At 55.6% G+C, this 21,872-nt stretch overlaps 7 protein-coding genes across 7 annotated transcripts; 2 read left to right on the top strand and 5 right to left on the bottom strand.

The window, feature by feature from the left end:
- Positions 1–3,070: 3,070 nt before the first annotated feature.
- On the bottom strand, positions 3,071–3,533 carry A1O7_09640 (uncharacterized protein; the record flags this gene model as incomplete). Its single annotated transcript, XM_007763627.1, has 2 exons — positions 3,071–3,280; positions 3,360–3,533. 2 exons carry the CDS (start codon positions 3,531–3,533, stop codon positions 3,071–3,073), a joined length of 384 nt encoding a protein of 127 aa, XP_007761817.1.
- An 865-nt stretch (positions 3,534–4,398) lies between these two features.
- On the bottom strand, positions 4,399–5,583 carry A1O7_09641 (uncharacterized protein; the record flags this gene model as incomplete). The annotated part of the gene is made up of 1 exon (XM_007763628.1): positions 4,399–5,583. The coding sequence occupies one exon, from the start codon at positions 5,581–5,583 to the stop codon at positions 4,399–4,401; it is 1,185 nt and encodes a 394-aa protein (XP_007761818.1).
- A 3,243-nt stretch (positions 5,584–8,826) lies between these two features.
- On the top strand, positions 8,827–10,497 carry A1O7_09642 (uncharacterized protein; the record flags this gene model as incomplete). The annotated part of the gene is made up of 1 exon (XM_007763629.1): positions 8,827–10,497. The coding sequence occupies one exon, from the start codon at positions 8,827–8,829 to the stop codon at positions 10,495–10,497; it is 1,671 nt and encodes a 556-aa protein (XP_007761819.1).
- A 1,045-nt stretch (positions 10,498–11,542) lies between these two features.
- Positions 11,543–12,439, bottom strand: A1O7_09643 (uncharacterized protein; the record flags this gene model as incomplete). Its single annotated transcript, XM_007763630.1, has 1 exon — positions 11,543–12,439. One exon carries the CDS (start codon positions 12,437–12,439, stop codon positions 11,543–11,545), a length of 897 nt encoding a protein of 298 aa, XP_007761820.1.
- A 950-nt stretch (positions 12,440–13,389) lies between these two features.
- Positions 13,390–14,970, bottom strand: A1O7_09644 (uncharacterized protein; the record flags this gene model as incomplete). The annotated part of the gene is made up of 1 exon (XM_007763631.1): positions 13,390–14,970. The coding sequence occupies one exon, from the start codon at positions 14,968–14,970 to the stop codon at positions 13,390–13,392; it is 1,581 nt and encodes a 526-aa protein (XP_007761821.1).
- Positions 14,971–16,974: 2,004 nt separating this feature from the next.
- A1O7_09645 (uncharacterized protein) lies at positions 16,975–18,015 on the top strand (the record flags this gene model as incomplete). The annotated part of the gene is made up of 3 exons (XM_007763632.1): positions 16,975–17,284; positions 17,338–17,732; positions 17,836–18,015. 3 exons carry the CDS (start codon positions 16,975–16,977, stop codon positions 18,013–18,015), a joined length of 885 nt encoding a protein of 294 aa, XP_007761822.1.
- A 389-nt stretch (positions 18,016–18,404) lies between these two features.
- On the bottom strand, positions 18,405–21,832 carry A1O7_09646 (tRNA threonylcarbamoyladenosine biosynthesis protein; the record flags this gene model as incomplete). The annotated part of the gene is made up of 2 exons (XM_007763633.1): positions 18,405–21,746; positions 21,800–21,832. The coding sequence occupies 2 exons, from the start codon at positions 21,830–21,832 to the stop codon at positions 18,405–18,407; spliced, it is 3,375 nt and encodes a 1,124-aa protein (XP_007761823.1).
- Positions 21,833–21,872: the final 40 nt, after the last annotated feature.

Below are 21,872 nucleotides of genomic sequence, written 5' to 3' on the forward strand. Positions count from 1 at the left end.
TCGGCTGGGACGACGTCCCCAGCACGAGTCATATGTATATATATATATTAATATATTCTGATATAAGAAGTCGCGCCGCGGGGGTTCCACGCACGACGGTAAGGAGTCCTGAGACTGACTGCTCTTGCCGCCTACTCTTCCATCCCTTGTCTGCCGCCTCATCAAGCACAGGCTTATGGTTGTTAGCTCGCTGGCACTAGCTCACTTGACTAAATGCATGGCCTGGTGGTAACAGAGGACTGGACGCCTGCGTTATCCGCTCCGTATCACCCATCGATTCAGAACAACTCCGCCAATGCCAACTTAATCCCCAAGGCGTTGGCGGATAAACTTCGGCTGCCAATAACGCCTGCCGGCAACTATCGTGCCATGTCGTTCAATGGTGGCTCCGACAGATTTGAGGGCATCATTGCTGACGTTGAGGTTGAAGTGGAAGGTGGCGCCGCTGGGGGCGCACTTCTTCGTTGCAAATCAGACCGACCCAGAATACAGCAGCATCTTGGGCACTCCGCTGATACGGCGTGCCCGTGCCAACATCCAGTGAACCCCAGAGGGGAATTGCATCGTCCAGCTGGACGATCATAAGACCAACCAGACTTTCGACATCGTGCGAGCGACCACGATCAAAGGACAAGTGCGCAGAGGTCAGCCTTTAAAAAGTGGACACCTTCACATTCTTCAAGCCAATCCAAAGACTCAACGGAACAAATTTGGAACTTGGCGGCCCGAGAAGGTTTTCGTAGGAGCGGACTGCGCGAGATCTGCGAACACTCCACTCCAGCCGGCCGACTTAATCAACCTCCTCAAGAAGACCACCAATAATGGAATACCGCGAAAAGTAAGGTACTAGTACAAGGAATCGCAAGACCGGACAGCGCGCGGTTACGGACAGATACACCTGACTACAGCAAGTACAGAATCAGGTGTAAGAGCTCCGAGAGCATGGAGAGCGAAGACGAAAGCTCAAGAAGAGGGCTTGGAGAAAGGGGTACACTAAGGACACCCTCCCCGAAAACACTGAACGCACGGTCCCGAAAAGCTGCGGACGCGATCAAAAGGCTCCGAACAGTTGTGGACACTTCGGAAATCATCGAGAAAGACGGGGAAGACCACGTGGTGGTGAATAGGGACGTGTTGTTCGGAATAATACACGCCCTGAAAGAAAGGGGACCTGTTTGAGATGATTCCGAAGTGTTTATTAAGATACAAATAATCGTAAAAAAGTAAAATAAAAGAAGGAAAGGAGAGGATGATAGGCTTTATACCCTACAGGGGTTTCCCTACCTAGTTATATAATACCCGATATAAAGCTTGAACAGCTTCTAGGTGTAGGACATAAAGGAAAAAAGACCCAAAGGAACAATGCGAATTCTTTTCATAATGTTGTCGAGCGAGTGACATGCGCCGCTCAGACTCCTTCCTCTCTCAGGTGTCGAGCCATGCCGACGGACAGGCTAGGCGAGATGGTCCATGTGTCGGTACAACCGCACTGTGGTGGCTCCTAGGTTTGGGAACAGAGCTCAACGAATGTCGTCCATACTACTATGTACTGTAGACTCGCCATCATCATGGTCGTGACATTGCATGTAAGCGGGAGGTGTTCTTGCAGTGGCTGTGTGCCCAGTTCAGACACGCGGCGCCTGTAATTGACATGGGTGGTGGCATGGAAGGGTCCAAGGTTTGTACCCTAGGGCGGCTTTGTGGAATCGCATATATGGTAGATCAATACTCGGCGGCGAACTCTCGACCTCTCAGTAGTCCAGTTGCGATTTCAGACCCGAGCCATGACTGACACATTCTAAGCACAACCATAGCCTGGGTTGTGAGCCCTGAACGCCTGAGCCGCCTCGTCAAGCGGAGTGCACACGGTGCGAGCGGGCACGGACCTCAGCCTGACACTTATTTCCGCAGTTTCTGCCCGTCGAAGAAACAAGCTCCGACGAGGTGGAGTCTTCAACCTTCGCTGAGCACGACTCACCCCAAGAGCTTGGGTACCAAGGGCCTGCCGGCTTGGAAAGACCGTGCAAGCAAATCGCGGTTCGAATAGACAGCTCTTGCCATCTCCTGGACATGGTGGTGGCTGGTGCTCTTGCCGTTGGAGAGGGGCCATGACCGTGGAGAGTGAAGACTGTTGCTTGGGTCAGGCATTTGCATACCAAATCCGGTCCATATGCTTGGTTTGCCTGCAGACGTGTTGAGGTATTTTTCGCATCAAGCACGTCGAGGAGGGTCTGAAATCAATCGACGAGCTTTCGATCAGGGAGCAGAGGAGCATGACAAGGGTCAATTCTACGTTCATCTGGTAGACGTCGATAGATGGATATAGAGTTCTCGATTTCGATATCGAAGGGCACCTTCCTATAACGTCGCCCGGGAGATTCAGCGGACTCCCCGTGAGTGTCAGGAGCGTTGTTGAGGTCGTCGCACCCCTGACAGCAGAGGTAGACATCGAATCGGCCTGATTCGGGTATAGATTGTAACCGTTTCTCAAACGAGTTCAGTGGTTTCTCGTCGACCCACAGATCGGTACCGTCGTCAAGTCCTCGTCTGATGCGATTCTGACGCTCATTGGGATGTTCGTTCTCACCCACACATCCTTACACGTCTTTGGCTCCGCACACTCAGCGCAGTTTTGAACCACTTCGACGGGCAATGACTCGTGGGTGCCAGCCCGTCGGCTGGGCAGTGGGTGTCCCCAATCGTGGTGACGGAATTATAATATGCTTCAGCCTGGCTTCTGAGCTCGACAGTCCTACTGGTGGGGCGGAAGCCTCTCTTAGACGGTGTGGGGCGCGTGGCGTCGAAGTCATCCTGCCTCGCGGCCTCCACAAAATCCTGGGTGTTGCTGATCGCCGGACGTGAAGTGGTAGGAGTACAACCAAACAGCGCGGATCTGGGTACGGGTGATGCTAGACATAACGGAGGTAAGCAAGCGAGAAATAGTGACAGGATCGCTACTGCTCCTGCAGGCAGACCCAGGTGTCGTCAGACGACTCGAAGCTGAGCCAGACGCTCGAGAGGCAAGGTGAACCTGGAGGTGAACTGCGTCCTCGTACATTGTGACAGGCCATCAGACGACAACGCACAGAAAATCCCCCTGTGGCTGCAGCATGACACTCTGGCCCGCTTCGACCTCGATCCACTGGCCTTGAACGACGGGCTGTCCGCCGACAGTGCAGCCTGCCTGCACGTTCAGCGCAATCAGTGTGGCATGGAAGTCCGTGATGGTGAGGAAGGTGTCCTGTCTCATGACTCTCATGACCTCCCACCCATGGACCTGCTGAAATGGACCGTTAGAGGTTGGTTTCCCGGTGGCCACGGCCGAGGCTGGCCAGGGCTGGGGCTGAGGACGGACGTACACCCTCCAGACCAGCCTTCATCTTTCTGGACAGGATCTTGCCCATCCTTGGCTTTTGCAAGGTGAATATCTTGTCGTCTCCCCAGTTTCCGTCGACAATCCGTTGTGTTCTTGCCCATCTCGCAAGATCTTCCACGGGGATATCGAGCGTCGTGGACTCTTCTGTCTCGCTCATCTTGGGCTTGGGAATGACTGGGGAGCGCGCGACCGAATTCACGCACTTGCACGCAAGGTTTCTGTGCAGCCGTCTTACAGATGGAGAGACGTTGTTGCACGCTCAGTCGCGCTATGCTGTCGTGGCTTTGGGGTTCCTGAGAACGACACGTAGGGCCCGCTCACAGTGAGACGCTGCCAAGAGCGAAACAAGTTCGGCTCTGGTGTTTGTCCTTCAAGCGCTGACATAATTACTTACTTAATTGGGGGGGGGGGGGGAGCCTCGGCAATGCCTAGCGAGCCAATAACGTGAACCGCACAACAAAGGCTGCGAGCTCACACACGTGATATAACAGGCACAGCTCTCCTTGTAACGTACATTTCCTCGGTCTTGACCGTCTCCTGACCAAGATTGGGAGCCCAGTCGCCAAGGGTTGGTCCAATGTCTGTGCAACGATACCGAAGAGTTTATCACGGGTTCTAGCGCAGGCAAGACAAGAAGCTCTACAGGATGGTAAACCACGGACTTCTCGCCTCGAGGCTGTAAGCAAAACCTCGATCGGGTCGACTGCTTACAATAGTACTTCCGTCTTGGTGTCGTCCTCCACTGCTGCGAGGCGGCGCATCCAGGTGCAATGGGTAGGCGTGCCAGCCACGGTGTGAAGCGGGTATGGCCATCGTAAGTTTGCGTGGCCGTAGTATGAACCGAGGAGAATTGGCTACACGTCAAGATCATTTTCCATTCAGAATGAAAATTGAAGAGCTCTGCAGAACCCGAAATCTGTGCCCGTATCGGTGACAGGGCTAGAAGCATTGAGCAGAGCCAGCCGAACCCGAGCCATCCATGTCCCACATACATCCAGATAGTCTCGAAATCATCGAGTCGGTCAAGTCTGGTCTTCGCCCACGCCCGTGTCCCCTGGGAGACGTCTCTTACGATCCCTGAACTTGTCAATGTCCTTTCGTCGACAGAAATAACAGGCAACACCTTCATGCACCTCCTGATCAATGAAGATACGTGGATCGGGATTTTCGTACAAGAGATCAAGGGAGAGCCCATTCCGCACCGCCACATTGAAAGCTTTGGCGAACTCAGCTTTGAGCCAAGGCGCCCGAACCCTTGACTGCTGCCATGTATCGTAGTCTCTCAACTCATCGTCGTGAAGCACTGCCGGCTCCGTCTGCTGGCCTCGCATCGCAGTATCAGTAACACCCGCCAACTTCGTCTGCGGGGACTGCACAGTGGCGTCGTGAACAGCCGTCGGTTCCCTCTGCTTGGGTCCAGTGCTGTCTGGCTGACAACGAGAAGTTGACGCATCATGATGGACACCCGTCACATCCTTCCTTTGGAGTACAGCGCCGTCCGACTGACGACGGAGGATTGAAGCATCGCCCTGAGGACCCGCCAAATCCCTCCTCTGGGGTACGTCGCCGTCAGACTGACGACGAAGAATTGAGTGGTCTTGTCCGACGTGGACTCCCATCGGTTGAGCCTGGGGAAGCTGAGCAGTCGCCATGTCGCCGATTTTGACGGGCATAGTAGGCACTGTGTTCAATACCCGCGCTTGACGGTCCATAACCAATTGCCGCTGGAGGTCTAGAGGCAGATCGATAAAAGTGGCCGGCATCCCGTAGTGGGTAGCATGCGCTTCGAGCAGTTTGAAGGACTCCGGAGTCACTGGATGATGAATCCCCTTCGAGTTCACCAAGCAGTAAGGGCCCAATGCGCAAGACGTCGGGCAGCGCGCAAACGTGCACAGATCATACAAGAACGGCGGTCGTCCCCGCTGTTCTGGCGCTGTGGAGCTCTTAGGGCTTCGTGGCGACGGCGTGCGACCGCCAGCTGATACATTTCTTCCTCCGTCACCTCGTGGCGTGACAGGGCGGTGAACTGAATTGGGATTCGGTGCCACGAATTTGAACGTGAGGGTGACACGAAGGGCATTGCCTTTTAGAAAGTATGAACTCCAGTCGAGCAGGTGCTTATCTGCGGCAGCCCAATCGATCTCCATGCCGGCATACTTCTTTGTGAGGTCTCCTTGTGTATGGTCGGTGACAGAGACGACTACCATGGTATGATCGTGTCGCGCCTGTTGGTCTCCAGCAAACGTTCGGCGCACCACTTGCTCGAGCCGGCTTTTCAAGACATGGCGCCAGTAACAACTGGGAGACACCGCCACGTTGGGTTCAGACTGGGTGGCGATAATCCTGTTATCCAGCTCTACCCTCCACTCGACTAAATATTGGATATGATGTCGTCCATGCGCCTGGTGCGGAGCCCCATCCTTCTCGCTAAGAAACGACAGTCTTTCCCGCGCTGCCGATGGGGGATGACCTGAGGAAGATCGAGTCCCGTTAGCGATGGATGAGCGTGTCTCGCCTGCTCTGTTGGTCGTAACGCTATTGGTGGACGGCAACAGTGGACGCCGCTGCCGCTGTGAGGCGAATTGGGCAGACCACTCCCAAAGAAATAGCCGGTCCAATCCAGGATACTCGTTCATGGCGTTAGGAGAGAGGGAGGGTCTGTATTGACCTGGGATAATGGCGGCGGAGAAGGAAGAATGTGAAGATGCGGTAGAGAGGGTGTGTAGGAGATATGTGCAATAGAGTGCGCAAGGCCATGTGCAATGGAATATGCTTGGGCCGCCAGAATCCCTGTGGTCTACAAGTGAACCCTTTCGCATTGCGAGACCACCTGGTCACTGTCACGGCTCAAGACACGGAACCGCGGATGCACCTGCAGCATAGACATTCGAAGCCGCAAGATATCAAAACGCCACTGGCCAGACCGGGGTTCTGCTGTCCCCAGTCTCTGGCGAATAGCCTTGACATATGCTGCATGCCAAAGGTTCTGTCTCCTGCACACGTTGCACCATCCCAGCACCCATGGCTATGTTGCAGATACTCCTCCTTCAAGCCGACAAAGCAAGGAGAAAGAAGGTTTTGACGTGCGGTCGAGCCATATCGAAGGCAGCATGGGGCGCCATCTCGCCCTACTCGCGTCGATAGTATGAGGCCGGACGGCAGTCGTCAGGTGTCAGGTGTCAGATTTGATCTGTCAGGTGTCAGTTGTCGAGATTTACGCCACAGTCCAAGATTTTGTCCGCGTCTTTTCGTTTTGGGCTAGCGCCTATGCGGCCACAGTGCAGGTTATCCGTCTCCCCGTCTCTTGACGCCAGACATCAGTTCTTTTTGTCGCGGATGGCGGTCTGGTCCGTCGATTTTGAGGCAATCCAAGGTGTCTGTACCTGCGACCTCCCCGGGATGGTCGGATCGGGAGAAAGCGACCGGAACGAGGGGTATCGAAAGGAGCACACCGACTGTCCCATTCCATTGCCGCCACCCGAAGACTTAGCGACCGGCTTTGCCAGAATTCGATTGTCTCTCAGCCTGAGCCAGCCTCACCAGCTCTGAATCAGCGTTATCCAGCCTGTCTTAGCCCTATTGTTTAGGTACCCTGATGGCGGGTCAAAAGTCGGCCTTCGATAATCTACTTTTAGTGTTAGAAGAGAGCGCTCTTTGTGAACCGGGAAAATCAGAACGGCAGACCGACAGAATCCGGACGTCATCACCTTCGAGGTGCTGAACTTGCAACATCCAGACTGGGAGGATCTCATCTGAACAGCTGCATGCTCCCTGGTCGACGCCCACAGGACTTTCCCCGCACCAACGAGGTCGAGTGACGCGGCGAGCGCATTCCTCATCGAGCAACCGATCTTCAATAAGTTCTCTAGCATTTTCTTTACCTCTGGGTGCCATCTTAGCATAGATCCAATATAATGGACGAAAGCGGTCGTTGTAGGATCCTGTAAGTCGTCCCTTCAGATCTTGGAGCGATGCAGTGGGGACTGGGGCGTGTACCACAGTATATCCCCTACCCACTTGCCCGCCCAGACTGGGTCGACTGAGCACAAGTTGCGAAGTCAGAGAGGGGTGGACCTCGAGGGCCTGCCGTCAGGATCGGAAAACTGCACGTAGTCTCGCTTCGTTGTACCAAACCCCGGCCTTGGAGGGCGTAAGAACCCTTCTATCTGTGCCATGTGCTTGACTGGGTCGAAATGTCGCTTATCGGTCTTGACCTTGTGGGGAGGTTTTCGCCCTCCAAACACGTCCCAAATCTATTCTGGAGTGAATGTGGTGCCGCATGTGTCGACTAGGAATGCAGAGCCCATACCGGAGTCCCCAGATTCGATCCAGCGACGAAGGGCCCCAAAGGTATTCTAGTAGTAACTTCTGGAGCTCCGTAGATCTCTGGTAAGCTAGATGGTCCGGGTCGCGGGCGATCGCCAATCTCAAACTCTCCCAAATCTATGAGATCAGGTATCCCCAGTTGCCAAATTACGGCGGAGGTCCGTGGAGCATGTGTCCTTCACAACTGTCCTTGGACTATGATCCTCAAACTTGGCTCGTGCCGATTGATCCAGCAGCTATTCATCGCCAATGGTAAACACCAAGTTGTCAGATGTCATATCTGGTTCAGCAATGAGTGAAGGTGCGATCATTGGTTGAGGATTTGATTCCATCACGTGGAGAAAGCTCCTATCCACCGATGTACGTACAAAGCGTTGATCCTGTCGATGTGGGCTAGGGGCTGGAAGCTGTGCCATCATATGCAGAGGTGGCATTGACCATGAGGTGTAGACCTCGCTGTGCTTCGACGCAAGTAGATACCCAGTCAGACATTGGGAGCCGCGTCGAGACATCAAAGCTGCGTTTTTCCGAGCGTTTCTGGGGTTGACTCATCAATCGAGTAGTAAACAGGCTATCGCAGCATACCAGACGTCGCAATATAGCCACACAGGCCACTGTGAATCGAAGCTCAACTTTCCGATGATTTGGTACTTTGACTTGTTGGACCTCCACATCGATTTGTTGAACTGGCCCACCTGCGACAAAGGATCATCAGGGTAGGCCACTCCACTGCTCTTCTGGCAGAGGCGACCATGCGCATGCCTGTTGAACTGAGAAGTGTAAGAGCACTTGGTGAGTGAGACACGAAGTGCAATTGCAAGTGACATCGACAAAAAGCTGCGGGAATCTCCTGGAAAATGTGCAAGACGGAGATTACTAAGCCGCGGGGCTGCTGGCCTTGACTGCGACACGGCAGTTCTCATCACGTGATAGTGGGAAACTCCGTCACCAAACCCGTTTAAGTTAGACGACTTTTGCTCTATCACGTGCCCATTCCGCACCTGTTCGAGTCGCCGCACTTTCACTTGCTTCCGCTTCCCCCCCACGTTACGCTAAAGGACCAGTGACCACAGCCTTGGGACGAGCAAGCTCAGAGACCAGTGCTCGAATTCCCGGCGTGCATCATGGGACGAGCCTCCTCTCCAGGTCTGACCGCTCAAGACTTCCACCACCACCACCAGCCTTATGTCAATCCCCTCGACGTCTTCCCCGCCAAGTCGAGATTAGCTGGTCGTTCACAGAACTACAGGTCACCGATCAGGAACCAGGCCACAGCCAGGAGCTCCTCGCGCTTCCCACCCGATCCACATACATTTGCGTGCTGCGAAGACGATGAGGACGATGGCTCTTTTCTCTCCTCCAACGCTCTTGACTGTTGCGTCAGTTTCGACCATGGTGACGATAGCCTCGTCAGCTTTGACCAGCCTTCGCCCGGCTGCTGCGATGAGCCACATCACAACTCACCAACACCGATGGACTGCGACGATTGCGTCGACGACTGTGACGACTGCGTGGAGGAGCATGTCAAAGCCATTCAGAGACCCTGCCACTTTGTTGATGGGTGTGACGAATGCGACAACGAGAAGACGACCCAGTGCCCTGATGGCCCTGCATGCCAGGAGACCTGTGACGAGTGTGACTTCTCGTGCTTCGACTGCGTCGACTGGACCGAATTCGAAAAGGACAAAAATCTAGGCCTCTCCTTCTCAGTCCCATTGCTGGACACCAACGATTTTACGCAGTCAGACTTGGGCCTCGAGGAACCGAGCATGCTGGGCGTTCAACCTTTCGATACGCTCATGGGGCCCTCTAACACGGTAGTCCCTCCAGTGGATGTCCCCATGCATCATCAGTGTTTTGCCAACACAGCCCCCTACTGGGACACCATCGCCCAGGAACAGCTGTGCTCTGGCAATCCAGGCTTAAGTCAGCAACTTCCCCTGCCACCTTTCTCTCTCAACTTTGGCTGCCATCCAGCCGTGGCTCATCAGCAACTTCTCCCACACCCACAACCACACTCAGCAGCGTGTGACGACGCCCACTTCACTGCCGGATCGCCACATCCATCGAACCGGCTTGCTACCACCGACCCTCTGACCGACACACAGGACCTTCTCTCCGCCGTCACCGCCCCCGCCACATCCCGCGCCTGCCAATGGCTTATGCCGTGCGGGACCGTGTGCGGCGCCTCCTTCGCCACGGGGACGGACCTCAAAAAGCACCTAAAAGCCGTGCACCTAGCCAAAGGCGTCACCAAATGCCAATGGCAAGGCTGCGACGCCGCGGACTTTGCCTCCGAGGCCGCCCTGACGGGCCACATCTCGAAGAAACACCTAGCCGCGATGCTTGCCCACGTGTCCGCCACCTCGAGCGCGACCGCTACTCCTCAACACAAACACCATGGTGTCAAGCACACCCACGCCCGCGACGGCGGCCCGCCCTTCAAATGCACGTTCCCCAACTGCCACAAGTCCTTCACGTACAAGCACATCCGCGACGAGCACGTGGCCACCCACCACGGCGGGAACAAGATGTACTGCCCGGTCTGCCACGCGTACCTCAACGGCGAGGGCAGCAACTTCAAGCGCCACATGGCCCTGCACCGTCCGAAACATCAACACATGTTGTGCAAGTTCCATGACGTCGGGTGTAAGCGCCGGTTTCCGCGGCTGGATAATCTGCGGCGCCACGAGGCGTGCTGCAAGTTTGGCAAGAAGGCAAAGGCCGAGGGTGGCCTTGTGGTGGGGGAGCACGCAGGACCGCATCATCACCATCATCATCACGCACGTGCATGATGTTTATATTTTGCCTGTGGCTGCGGTGGAAGTATGAGAAGCACAGGGTTGATGGACTACTGTGGATGCGGTGCAGGTCGAGCAGTACAAAACTTGCGTGCTACTGTAGATACGATGGAGATTAATGAGAAGGAGTCCGTGTTCATTACACTGAAGAGCCTTCCTGGCCGGGGCGCGGAGGAAAGTGAACGTGGCCTAGATACCGTAGGTACATAGACAGCGTGCCCGTAAATACGCTCGCCTAGCTCAAGACTGGCAGCCGATAATGTCATTGAATAGCCAGTATTTTTTGAGTTTCAATATTTCAAGAGGCCAAACAGGTTGATTGGGGTATCAGGCTGAATTGGGACGAGAAGCATAGCTACACAGTACAGACAGTACTCGGTAGGCTGGCTAGACAGCCTAGGCTATGGTCAACTATCCTCGACCCTGTTGCTCGCCATCTTGCCTAAATACCTTATGATTGATTGGTGACAGCAAAGACCACGATACCACCCCTTCAAATGCATACTAGGTATATAGAGAGGTGTTCGACCCTCTGTGTCGTTCCTCTTGGCTCCGTTTCCCATGCTCCATTACATCCCCGTGGTCTGCCGTAAAGATCATCAGTATACATGCAAGCCTTGCCGTACCGTGCCGTAAGCGCCGTGTGAAGCTCCAACCAGTTCTCGTTCGACGTCCTCTGTATCATGCGTGGATCAACGTGGGTATCATTTGGGTTTTTATTATTCGTGCCAGATCTCCGAACCAGGAGTGGGTATCCAAAACAAAAGTGTCAATGTTGGTAGAGGCGGTGTAGATAGTAGGTTCGGGCCGCCATGTGCGCAGGGTATCATAATGCTGCTCTGAGGTGCGGCGTATGATGTTTGGGTTCGCAGGACAGGGTGCATTTATCGAGCCAACGCATGCTGGACGGTGGTGAGTTGTTATCCCGGAGAGAGCCTTGCCTCGCTGCCAGGAAGGCAAACGACAGAATCATAGAGGAGCTAGGCTTAGGCGGATGATGACTGAGTTGGGCTGGCAGCCACCCAGCCTTTGTGGCAGATCATGCCAGTGTATCGTTACTGCTCCCGGCGCCAAAGTTCAGCATTCCGCTAATGGGATTCCTTCCAAATCTTTCTTTCTTCCGCTGCCGCCTCTTAGCCGCGAGCTGAGCGCTCCACACGCCTGCAAAGAGGTCTTCACATTCGTCTTCGTCCTGGGAATCGAATTGCAGGTCACCGTCAGCGCGGGGGGCGCCGCCACTAGGCCCATCGACCAACCTCCTCAACTCGCGCGTCGGGAGCGGAAGGGCCTCGTCATATGTCTGCACGGGTGTCGTATCCTGCTCGTCATTTTCCCAGCACACGCTCACTCGAATCCTCCTGGTTTCGAGGATGAACTTGCCGACTTTGTATTTCTGGCTCTCTTCGCTCGCCTCGACGTATTTCCAGCCCAGGATACTCCCGCAGATGGCGCAGCTGATGTCGCTTACGACATGCTGACCCGTGACCAGATTTCTCGAGATGGACTTGTTTTGAAACGTGTTGGGTAGGGCAGGCGTCATGGTTTCGATGTGGCTGGTCGTTCCCTGGACCAGGAATGCGCGGCCATGTCTGCCCATGAAGCCTTTGCTTATGATCTGCGAGGTGAGGCAGAGGTCCGTCGAGCATTTGGCGCATTGAATGTGGGAGCTGTGGCCACTGAGGAACTTGTCGTCTGGGGGAATGATGATGGCGGAGGACGAGGAGGTAGGGATCGGAGTGGGAGTTGGACTCCTCGTGAACGGGTTTGACGAGGACGAAGACTGAGCGGAATTCGTGGAGAAGGTTGTGCCGGTTGAGTCGTTGCTGTCGGTGCTGGATTGACGCGACTTGCGGCGGAAAGGAAGCGAGGGGAGCAGGTATGTAGGGAAGACAGGGAAGAAGGCTGGAGGATCCGACGCCTTGCGGAGGAACGACATGGTCGACGGCTTCGAGAGTCAAGATAGATGCACTGCTACGACGAGACAGACTGCAGCAGGAGGATGTAGGTCAGTCATTCGATAAGCGGAGGTTTGTCATGATCCCTCAGTCGTCTGATCACCGGATCCCGGAGTTGCGGGATGTGATGGGAATGGAGATGCGAGAGTGCCTGAAACAGTCGTTGATGACGTTGGTACAGGTTCTCAGTTGCTCATGCACGCCAGAGGGGTTGAGACAGGAGGACAGTGGACCAGCCACGCAGAAAGGAAGGGAACTTGTGTACCGTGTATTAGCAGTATCGATGCAGAGAAGCAGAAGAGAAGGTCGGGGCATGAAGAGGAACAGTCCTGTATCCAACAGCCTTGCTGCAGAGTCACCTGGCTAGTTGCTGGTCTCCCGGTCGAGGTCGCATGATCATCGGAAGCTGATAGTATCACCGTCACTAGCTCAGTCAGACGGTGTGCACGGGCCCATTTACGCACAGTTAGGCGTGTCAAGGTGGAAAACGCAGAGTCAGACAAGGTCGCGAGTCTGTGATGACACACCTCGGAACAGGTGGAAGGCGGGGAAAACTTATGGGCCTCGTCACGTGCTTATGTGCCCCGCAGTGCCCGCTCGAGCGCGATTAACACCAGTCACCAAGGGCGTGACTAGCTTGAGTCCGTCCATCATCACCAGCCCGGAAGGTGAAGCAAAAGAGAGAGCTTCATGTAGGGTCTCTGTTGCTGTCTCGCAATTACTGGACTGAGCTGGCATTGACCCCCAAAATAGTGAAAATTGAGAGTAAGGCCCCGGTAAGGTAAATCGCAAGTTGATCCAGCAGCAGTTCACGCGATTGCACCGAGCCTACACACAGAAATTTTGGGGTTGTTCTGCAGGTAAAGCGAGGAAAATGACTATATACATATCTATGGCGCTGGCTTGCTCTGACAGACGCAAGAAGCAACACCTACTGTAGGCGCAACTCGCCATTCTCATCACGCGAAAGGCGCACCCGCATCGCTTTGGCCTTTTCTTCCATTTCTTTCAGGGTGCAGACACTCGAGGAGACATTGCTGTTGGGCCCTGAGGTGGAATGTTGAGGTTCCGGCCTCTGCGAGACATTGCCGCAAGGTCCTAGGAACAAAGCGGCGAGCAGAGAAGATTTCCAGATCGGAGTCCCACTGCGGGTGCTCGAAATCATCGTCAGAGCCAACAGCAAGAGCGCGAGAGCCTGCAGCGCCAAAGGCAGAGCGAGCCATGCCCACCGCACGTGGATGTACGTGGTGTCCTGCGTGGCTGTCCCCAATGCGAGCGCACCGTTCGATTCCGCACCTGGGTTTGTGCGGATCTCTGCTGTCATGCTTGTTGCTAATGCATCAAGAATGGTGGTGCCATTTTCAGCGGAAGACAATGAGTTGTACAAAGCGTTCATTGTATCTGAGGTGTACGAGGCCTCCCCGAGAGCACCAACAGCATCCCCGACAAGCAGTGTCCGAAGATACGTTGCTACCGCGCGAAAGCTGAAGGCGCTCACCGTGAAGTTGGTCTGCTCCTCTGCGGCAACGAAGGCTGAGGGAGCAGTGATATTGTAGTCGAGGGTCGAGCTCCCGTAAGGTACGTCAGAAACGTATTCGTCAATGACCCCTTCTTTGAACACGCCATTTCGGAGATCCGTTTGGTACTTCTGCAAGCAAAAGTAGATGCTACAGTCATAGGCTCGGATATCATCAGGTGTTATACCGTAACGGGCCCGGGACACGATGATGGAGAGGTTGGTCAAGCTGGAACCGAGGTTTTCCACCACCTCTTGGTGGGGCGTCACGGTCGAGGAGCTATTGATCAGTCCGCCGTCGCCTTGAAGGTCGCCTTGAAGCAGAAGCTGGTTTGGCAGCGTATAGCTGCTACACCGGATACTGGACCCGGAGCCAGTGCAACCATTGCGAGCCACCAACCGAGTCACATTCACACATTTGCTGCACACCGCTAGCGACGTGTACGCGGGGAAAGTGCAATTCCCAGTACTGCACTGAGTGACCGTCGATGCACGCGTCGTAGCGGTGCTCGGATCGAACAGAGCACTATAGGCTGCTGCCTTCATTGTCAGAGGAACGTCTTTGAGGACCAGAACGTCTCCAGGTGCCGAGTTCCGATATGTTTGAGTCCGTTGTACGGTGGCGGTCGATGTGACAACAGCGCGCAAGGGGTAGGTAACAGCTTGCTGCGTAAAAGGTCCTATGGCGATCGCGGCCACCGTCACGAAAGCACCCACCAAAGCCATATGCCACAATGTCGGGGTGATCATCATACGCAAGGAACCGCTCACACCTCTCGCGGCTGCGTCGAACAGTTCAAGCTCGATCAACCGCCGTTTGTGGTTGGTGAACCTCGCCCACTTGAGCTGGCTGATGCAGGACGCCGTGACGGTGAGTAGACACGCCTTGGACACCAGGGCTAGAGTGGAGATGACTGCGTTGAGAGAGACGTCATGAGACCAATCTGAAAGCGGCCTATCCTCGTACACGTGTAGCACGATGATCACGGCGGCCATGCCGGCGAGGGAGATGATCCAAGCAATTATCTCGAAGGCCCAGTCGAACGGCCCACAGCGTCGGTGCGACTGGAGTGGCCTCGGCTGCGCTTGTATGGGAGAACCATCAACATTGTCGACTGGAAAGTACGCGGTGCTCTCTGCGGTCTTGCCAGGCTGCTGGGGCGGTAATGACGGTAAGGGTGAGCTTGGAGACGAAGAGAGCATCGGCTCCGCCAGGGGACTTTCGGGGCGGCGATACATTGCAACGGGACGGATACGAGCAAGGCTGCACAAGATATGCCAGAAGACGTACCGAGAGGGTGCACCGCTCCTTTAACCACCGGCGTGCCATCCATAGCGCAGCGCTGGTGGCGGCGGTGCCTTTGTTAGCGGCTTGGCCGGGCATACTCCGTACTGTAGTTAGAGGCTTGGATGCCTTGGCCTTCACCGAGGTTGGTGCAAAGATGAATCAGATTGCCTTTCAAGGCTCGCACGGCCGCCTGTTTACCCCTGGAGTGTAGTGGCATGGTTGAGCATGGAAAGGGGAAACTTTGGTCAGTCTGATTGCGTTCTGGACAGAACAGGAATTCAAGGCTCAGCCTCATGAGGCTTGTAAGCCACCAAGCAATGGGATGGAAGGGTCTCAGCTGCCTGCACATAGTAGGTGTCTGAGGCTGGTGATTGCAGGGTGACGGCCGCTGATCTAACTGATAATTAATACATGGGATGAAGAATTCTGTGAACTTTACGGAATACTGCTATCGCGTTGATACTGTAGGTAATCAATGTGCAGCGGCGTCGGAGAGTTGGAGACCAGCACCCGACAAGGCGATCGGAGCATGCTTCCGATGACGCTGGGGCTTCTCACGGCCTTCCCACGCTCACCTCAAGTTGGCCTCGTAGTCGTCTCACAGTCACCTCACAATCACCTCACGGTCATCTCAGCCTTACCTCAGCGACACGGTGGGAGTCTATATGGAACCTAGTACTGTACCCAGCGATTACCCCTCCATACCCTCTAGCCCGGTCCCATCCCCGCCTCGTCCCCTCCCTCCTCACTAACATGACCAGACCACATCCTAATGGCTGGTTAGCCATTGACAGCTGAACCCTCTTCATGCAGACATCCGCGAATCGACCACACCATGACAAGTAGCCACAGCATCAGCCGTCAGGAGGCTGGCTGAATACGAACTGCGACTGCAAAACCGTCTGTGTCGGCTTCCCAAAGCAGAAAGCGCTACAATTGCCTGCGATCCTTTGGCGACTCATAGCCGTTGCAGCCTTATCGGTAGAAACAGCCAGAACAGCCAAATGATTCCAATGCCTTTGCTGTCATTCGACCACCTTCGACATCTCTCTGGCCCCGACTCGGTCTTCGGCCACTCCTCTGCTAAGACTCGTTACCACCGCTTTCCCAAACCAAGTCTACCCGGAGTCTGCTCTCGTGGTGCAGAACCTGCCCGCGAACTGAAACAGACACAGTAAATGTAGGTGACACGGTTCCAGGCCAGTTCATCAACTGACGCTGAGCTCTTGCGCTGGATCGTGTCCTTCGCTCGTGACCCCGTCTCCCGTCAGCCTCATCTCGTGTTATCTCACGACAACCCCTGCAACAGCTACCCTTTACTGCATGTCTGAAAGGTCAGCAGCTCCCACTTGCAGCACGACCGGCGACCACATGCACCAGGGACATCGTCTAGACCATTCGACCTGAAAACCACATTCATGTTGCATGGGTCAGCAATTGGTCTCTAGCTACCTACGGGTGTATGCTGCGATTGCGATCAGCACTGAACCTCAGCTCCTCGTGGTGGCGCGCCCAAGGAGACGGGACACAGATATGGGAGCGGTTGCCTGCCGTTCACAGAAGGCAGGGTCTCGCGCTATATTGATATGTAGGAAGGTCTGGATCCCAATCACCCGTTCACTCTTCCTTTCACTCCAATCTATACTCTCTTTGCTCTCCTGATCCTCATCCTCGCCCTCGCCCTGAACGCAGGAAAAAGCAGCCCCCCAACCATGTCCCTGAACAGTCAAAGCCTACTGGCAGACCCTTCCAAAAGCGCCGCAACAGCAACACACACTCAAGTTGACGACGCACGACCAAGCGACGTCAGCGGCCGAGACGGTGAGGGTGCTGGTGTCGGTGCTGGCACTCCACGGAACATGTCGAGCAGTTCGACTCCCCCAACCAGCAACAAACGCGAAGAATTTCGCAAAAGAGTTGGAATCCCCGACGACGGTACGAAAACTCCCCACATTGACCTGGAACGAAGGAGGAAGAAGAACCACCTCCCGCGCAGCCCTTCGCCTTCCACCCTACCACCAGGTAAGCCAGGGCACGCACGAACGACAAGACTGACCCTCCCACGCTTTCCACAGACACCACCATCACCACCGCACACACCCTGAGCGCACATCTCGAAAAGGCCTACCGCGTGCAAACACGCTACTACTACCTCGTGGCGAGCGCCTCGCACGGCATGCTCTGGCTGCAGATCGGCATCGGCGCGACCGTGACGGCCATCGGAAGCACCAACTCCAACGCGGCCCGCATCGCCATCACGGTCCTGGGGGCCATCAACACCGTGCTGGCGGGCATGCTCACGTTCCTCAAGAGCCGCAACCAGCCGAACCGCGCGCTGCAGTTCCGCAACGGCCTGCGCGACGTCTACGAGGACCTGTGGCAGGTCGACGCCGAGACTTGCCGCTCGGACTTTGACGTCGACAAAAAGGTCGATTACCTGTGGGGGAAGTATAAGGAGGTGGTTGCGGATGTGAGTCTCCTCTGCGTATCACGCTTGCGCATATACCTGCTACGCTACGCTCTGCAGGATGATTCGGTGCCCCACGCTAACGCATTCTTTCCAACCTTTCCAGTCCGAGGCGAATTACCCCGACCTGTGGGTCAGCTTGAGTAACTCGAAATCGGGCAAGTCGCAATCGCAAAGTCAACCGCAAAATGGGAGCAGGAAGGGCAGCACCGCCAGCAGCGGCGCCACGACGCCTCCACCGTCTCTGGAGGTGCGTGCGCCGCTACTGGCCAACACGGTGCCTTGACGGGTACTGTGTAGGTCAGGCGCAAGAGCATCAGACGAGACGAGGTGTCGCCTGTCAAATATAAGGGAAATCCGATCAGTCTGTCTGTCAATCAGTCAGTCAGGCCATCTGTGGACTGTGAATGTATTCGTCTCTTTGTCTACCTCGGAGAGTTCCCTTCCTTGACGGGCCTGGAGGTGCGTGAATATAGCGATCGTGTGTCGGATCGCTCTGCCCGTTTGGATGGTCAAGGATGGGGACCGGATAGCAACGGACATGAGCTCAGAACCGTCGATAGGAATCAACAGCCCTACAGTGGACTGAAACTGACTGCCATCTTCGTGCCTCCGAGAATTGCGTGTTAGCGCTACAGAGGATTCGATTCTACTCCGAAGTGTCTGTCGTACCTCTTATCTCCCTCTCCTCCCGCCCCCCTTCCCCTTCCCGCCACCGCTGCCCTTCCCTTTCCCACCTCCACCACTCCCACCAAGGCTCCCGCCCAGCAGGCCGCCCCCCTGCACAATCCTACACCCCTTGACCGGCACGGCCCCGACAATCTCCTCGACCCTCCACTCCTTCAACAGCTCGACCTCGCGCCTCCAGACACGTTCCCTCTCGCGATTACTTTCGTCGACGACCTTCGGGCCCCGGGAACCCAGGGACGTCCACAATCCCAGAATCTCCTTGACGGCCTTGCCCTTCTTGACCGACCCGGGCTGGAGCTTGATTTTGTATTTCTGGCGCGTGAGCGCGGTCCACGGCGCGACCACGGGGATCGCGGCGAGGAGTTCGTCGCCCGGTTCCGGCACGGGCACGAGCCGGTCGATGGCCAGCAACTCCTGCCGTTCCTGCTCCAGCTGTTCCCTGGAGAGTTCGTCCTCTTCGTCTAGCGCGGCGGCTTCGGCCCCAGCATCTCCCGCTTTCTCCAGTCTCTCCCGCCTTGCGCGTTCGCGGTCAGCGGCTTTGGCGTGCTGTGCCTTTCTCCTCTCGCGATCGGCCTGCGCTTTCGCTTCCCTGGCGGCTTTGTCCGCTTCGGCTTCCTTGCGCTGTTCTTGCGCGCGGGTGCTTCCCAGGAGCTGCATTGCCAGGGCGCGGTCTTCTTCGTCTTGGTCGGCGTATTTCTTCGCCGCGCGCTTGGCTTTGCTTCTCTTGCCGCGTGCGAGGTGTGCGGGTTTGGGTCTTGCTGCTGCCGTGGCATGGGATGAAGAGGCTGGTGTGGACGGCCGGGTCGAAGGGGTGGCCTCTTGGGGGGTGTCTTGGGTATCTTGGTGTTCGTCGTCATCCTCATCGTCCTCCGCTTCTTCGGCGTCTCGATCGGCTGAGATCTGTACGTCGGGTTCATCGTTGGTGGTGTCTTTGCCAGCGCTGGTCCCCTGCATCTGCAACGGATTTGATCTCTCGTCTTCGACCTCTGAGGGAGCCGATGAGTCGTGGTTTTGATCTTCATCATCGACCTCAGCATCGCCTTTGTGAGCCTCGTCTTGGTCCACTCCACGATCGTCTTCATTCTCTTCTTCTGCTGCCTCGTCGGCAGCCTCCTCCACATCTGGTATTGCTTGTTCATGCTGGCCGTCCCGCTCGACTTCACTTCCAGCATCGTCTTCGTCGATGGACAACCCCCGGGCATCGTTGGCTAGGGCCTCAGCCTCTCCAGACAGCATGCTCTCTGTCCTCTCCAGTCGATGCTTGCCGTGATTAGCTCGACTCTCATCGCTGATCAACCACATGACCCCGAAGCCGAGGAGTAACTGGCTTGGTGGTAACAGATTCTTATGGCCCCTGATGATGAATCCGCCTGTGGTGAGATACTCGCCCGTCGGAGCGGTTTTGCTGACTTGATCAGCATTGACCCACCATGCACCCATCAATGCCTTTGAGTCCCATGCACTGCTCGTACACACAGTCAACGCGCCGGCCTGGGACAACGTCGATGGAGGGATCGGCGCGTCGGGAGTTTTCGGATTATTCTTCACAATAACACTGGACGCGCCTTGCAAGTCGGCGTGGACATAGATATCGCCTTTCTTCAGGTATCGCCGGTACAGCAATTCATTCTGTTGCGCATCTTTCCCTCCAATCACCAGATATCCGTCGCTGGAGATGAAGTACAAGAACTTCTCAAACCAGAATTGCTTCCGTGCAGGGCGGAGGACGGCCTTTTCGGTCTTCAGGCCCTTTTTCAGGTCTGCTTCGATCTTGTGCTCGGCGGATTTGAGGGCTTTCGCCGACGCCTCCATGGTTCGTTTCTCTTTGCCAGCGGCAAGCTTCTTGTTTTCGTAGTATGACCGAGCATTTGCCCACGGCGAAAGCGCGAGGTCAATATCGATCGCAAGCCGTCTTTCTCCCGCTGTAGGCTTGTTCGTCGTGGCGGGCTCTTCGTCTGATTCGGCCTCATCGTCTGTCATGTCTTCTTCATCCGACTCGTCTCCCTCGTCGAAGCTAGGTTCATCCAGTAGCAAAGTGACGGTGTTCTCCTCGAGCTTCAGTGGCAGCTTCACCATCTGAGCCACGACATTTCCTCGCTTTTGCTCGTTCTCAATCAGCTTGCCAATGTCCACCCAGTCCATTCCCTGGGCAATCAAGCCGTTGACGGCGGCACATGCCTCTTCAACACGGTGAGTATTTGCCTCAATTGCTTGTGCCTTCCGGACATGCAAGTCCTGGACCTGTTGCAGACCCGCCAATCGTTTCTCGTGTTCGGTCCTCGTGGCTTCTAATTTCCGCTTGGCTGCCTCTTCTCGTTCAGTCAAGCGGGATTCCAGTTTCTGTGACTCGATGGAGGAGTAGAACTCATCGACCGTGCGATTGAAGCCGTCAAACTCCAGAATATGGAGCCCAGGCTTGTTCTCAAACTGCGCAGGTCGAAAGGGATGGAAGTCATCGTACAGTAGACTGTCTCTGCTCACCTCCTGTTCCTGTGCAGGCTGAGTCTGCGTCTGCGTCGGTGCCTCCGCGGACGGAGCCGCCTTGGTCTTGGCGATTATGTATCCCTTGGAGTGACCGGCATCAAGGGCATTGAATATCTCAAGAGCACGCTGTAAGGCTTTGATCGCAGACTGCAACACCTCGGGACTCGACAGAACAGCATCTGCCTTCTGAGTGGAGTCTGTCCCTGTCTCGATGAAGACGTGCTCGAGGAGGTGATATGGGAGTTCCGGGAAGCCGTCGCTCAGGGCTTTCCTTAGATCGTCCGCTCCTTTTGCTCGCTTCGCCTTCTTCCCACCAACCTCCTGCGCGAGTTTAGCTCGTTGGACAGCCTTCTCCAGAACCGTCTTCACCCGCTCTTCTGTAATAGGTGGGATGCCGTGGAAATTCTGCTTCGCCTCGAGTGTGTACTTGCCACCCAACTTGACGTCCACATCTTCTTGTCCTTCGCTGACCTGGCGCTGTAGCGCCAGCACACTGAGATCCGCATCCGTGACTATGATATTCCCGGCAGCAAAGAACTCCAGGAACAATCGATATTGCCCATCGCTGAACGTAATCTCAATCACCCGGTCCGTGCCTATCTGGCTCACGGCCGTGACTCGCCTGCTCTTGAGGTATTTCCGCAGTCGACTGACGAATGCGGACGGCGCGGAGGCTGCGGTTCGGGAGAAGGAGGTCAAATGGCACCGGAAGCCCGAGTCCACGAGCAATTGTTCCCGTTTGCCTGGCTTTGCGAATTTGAAAAGGAATATCCGACTGGAGAGGTCGTAGATGTTGGAGACACGCAGGGTGGTGAGGGAGCTAGCTAGTTCGTTTGCGATGACCTGGAAGAGAGTAAGAAAAGTGGAGAGGCAATGTGCGGGATCTTCTCATTGACCTTTACATCGAGGGACGAGAACCGCTGTTTCATGTTGGACGATGGTTTTAGGCGAACGGCGAAATGAAGTCTA

Source organism: Cladophialophora yegresii (genome assembly GCF_000585515.1).
Source record: "Cladophialophora yegresii CBS 114405 chromosome Unknown aczIN-supercont1.7, whole genome shotgun sequence".
NCBI classification, from domain to species: Eukaryota; Fungi; Ascomycota; class Eurotiomycetes; order Chaetothyriales; family Herpotrichiellaceae; genus Cladophialophora; species Cladophialophora yegresii.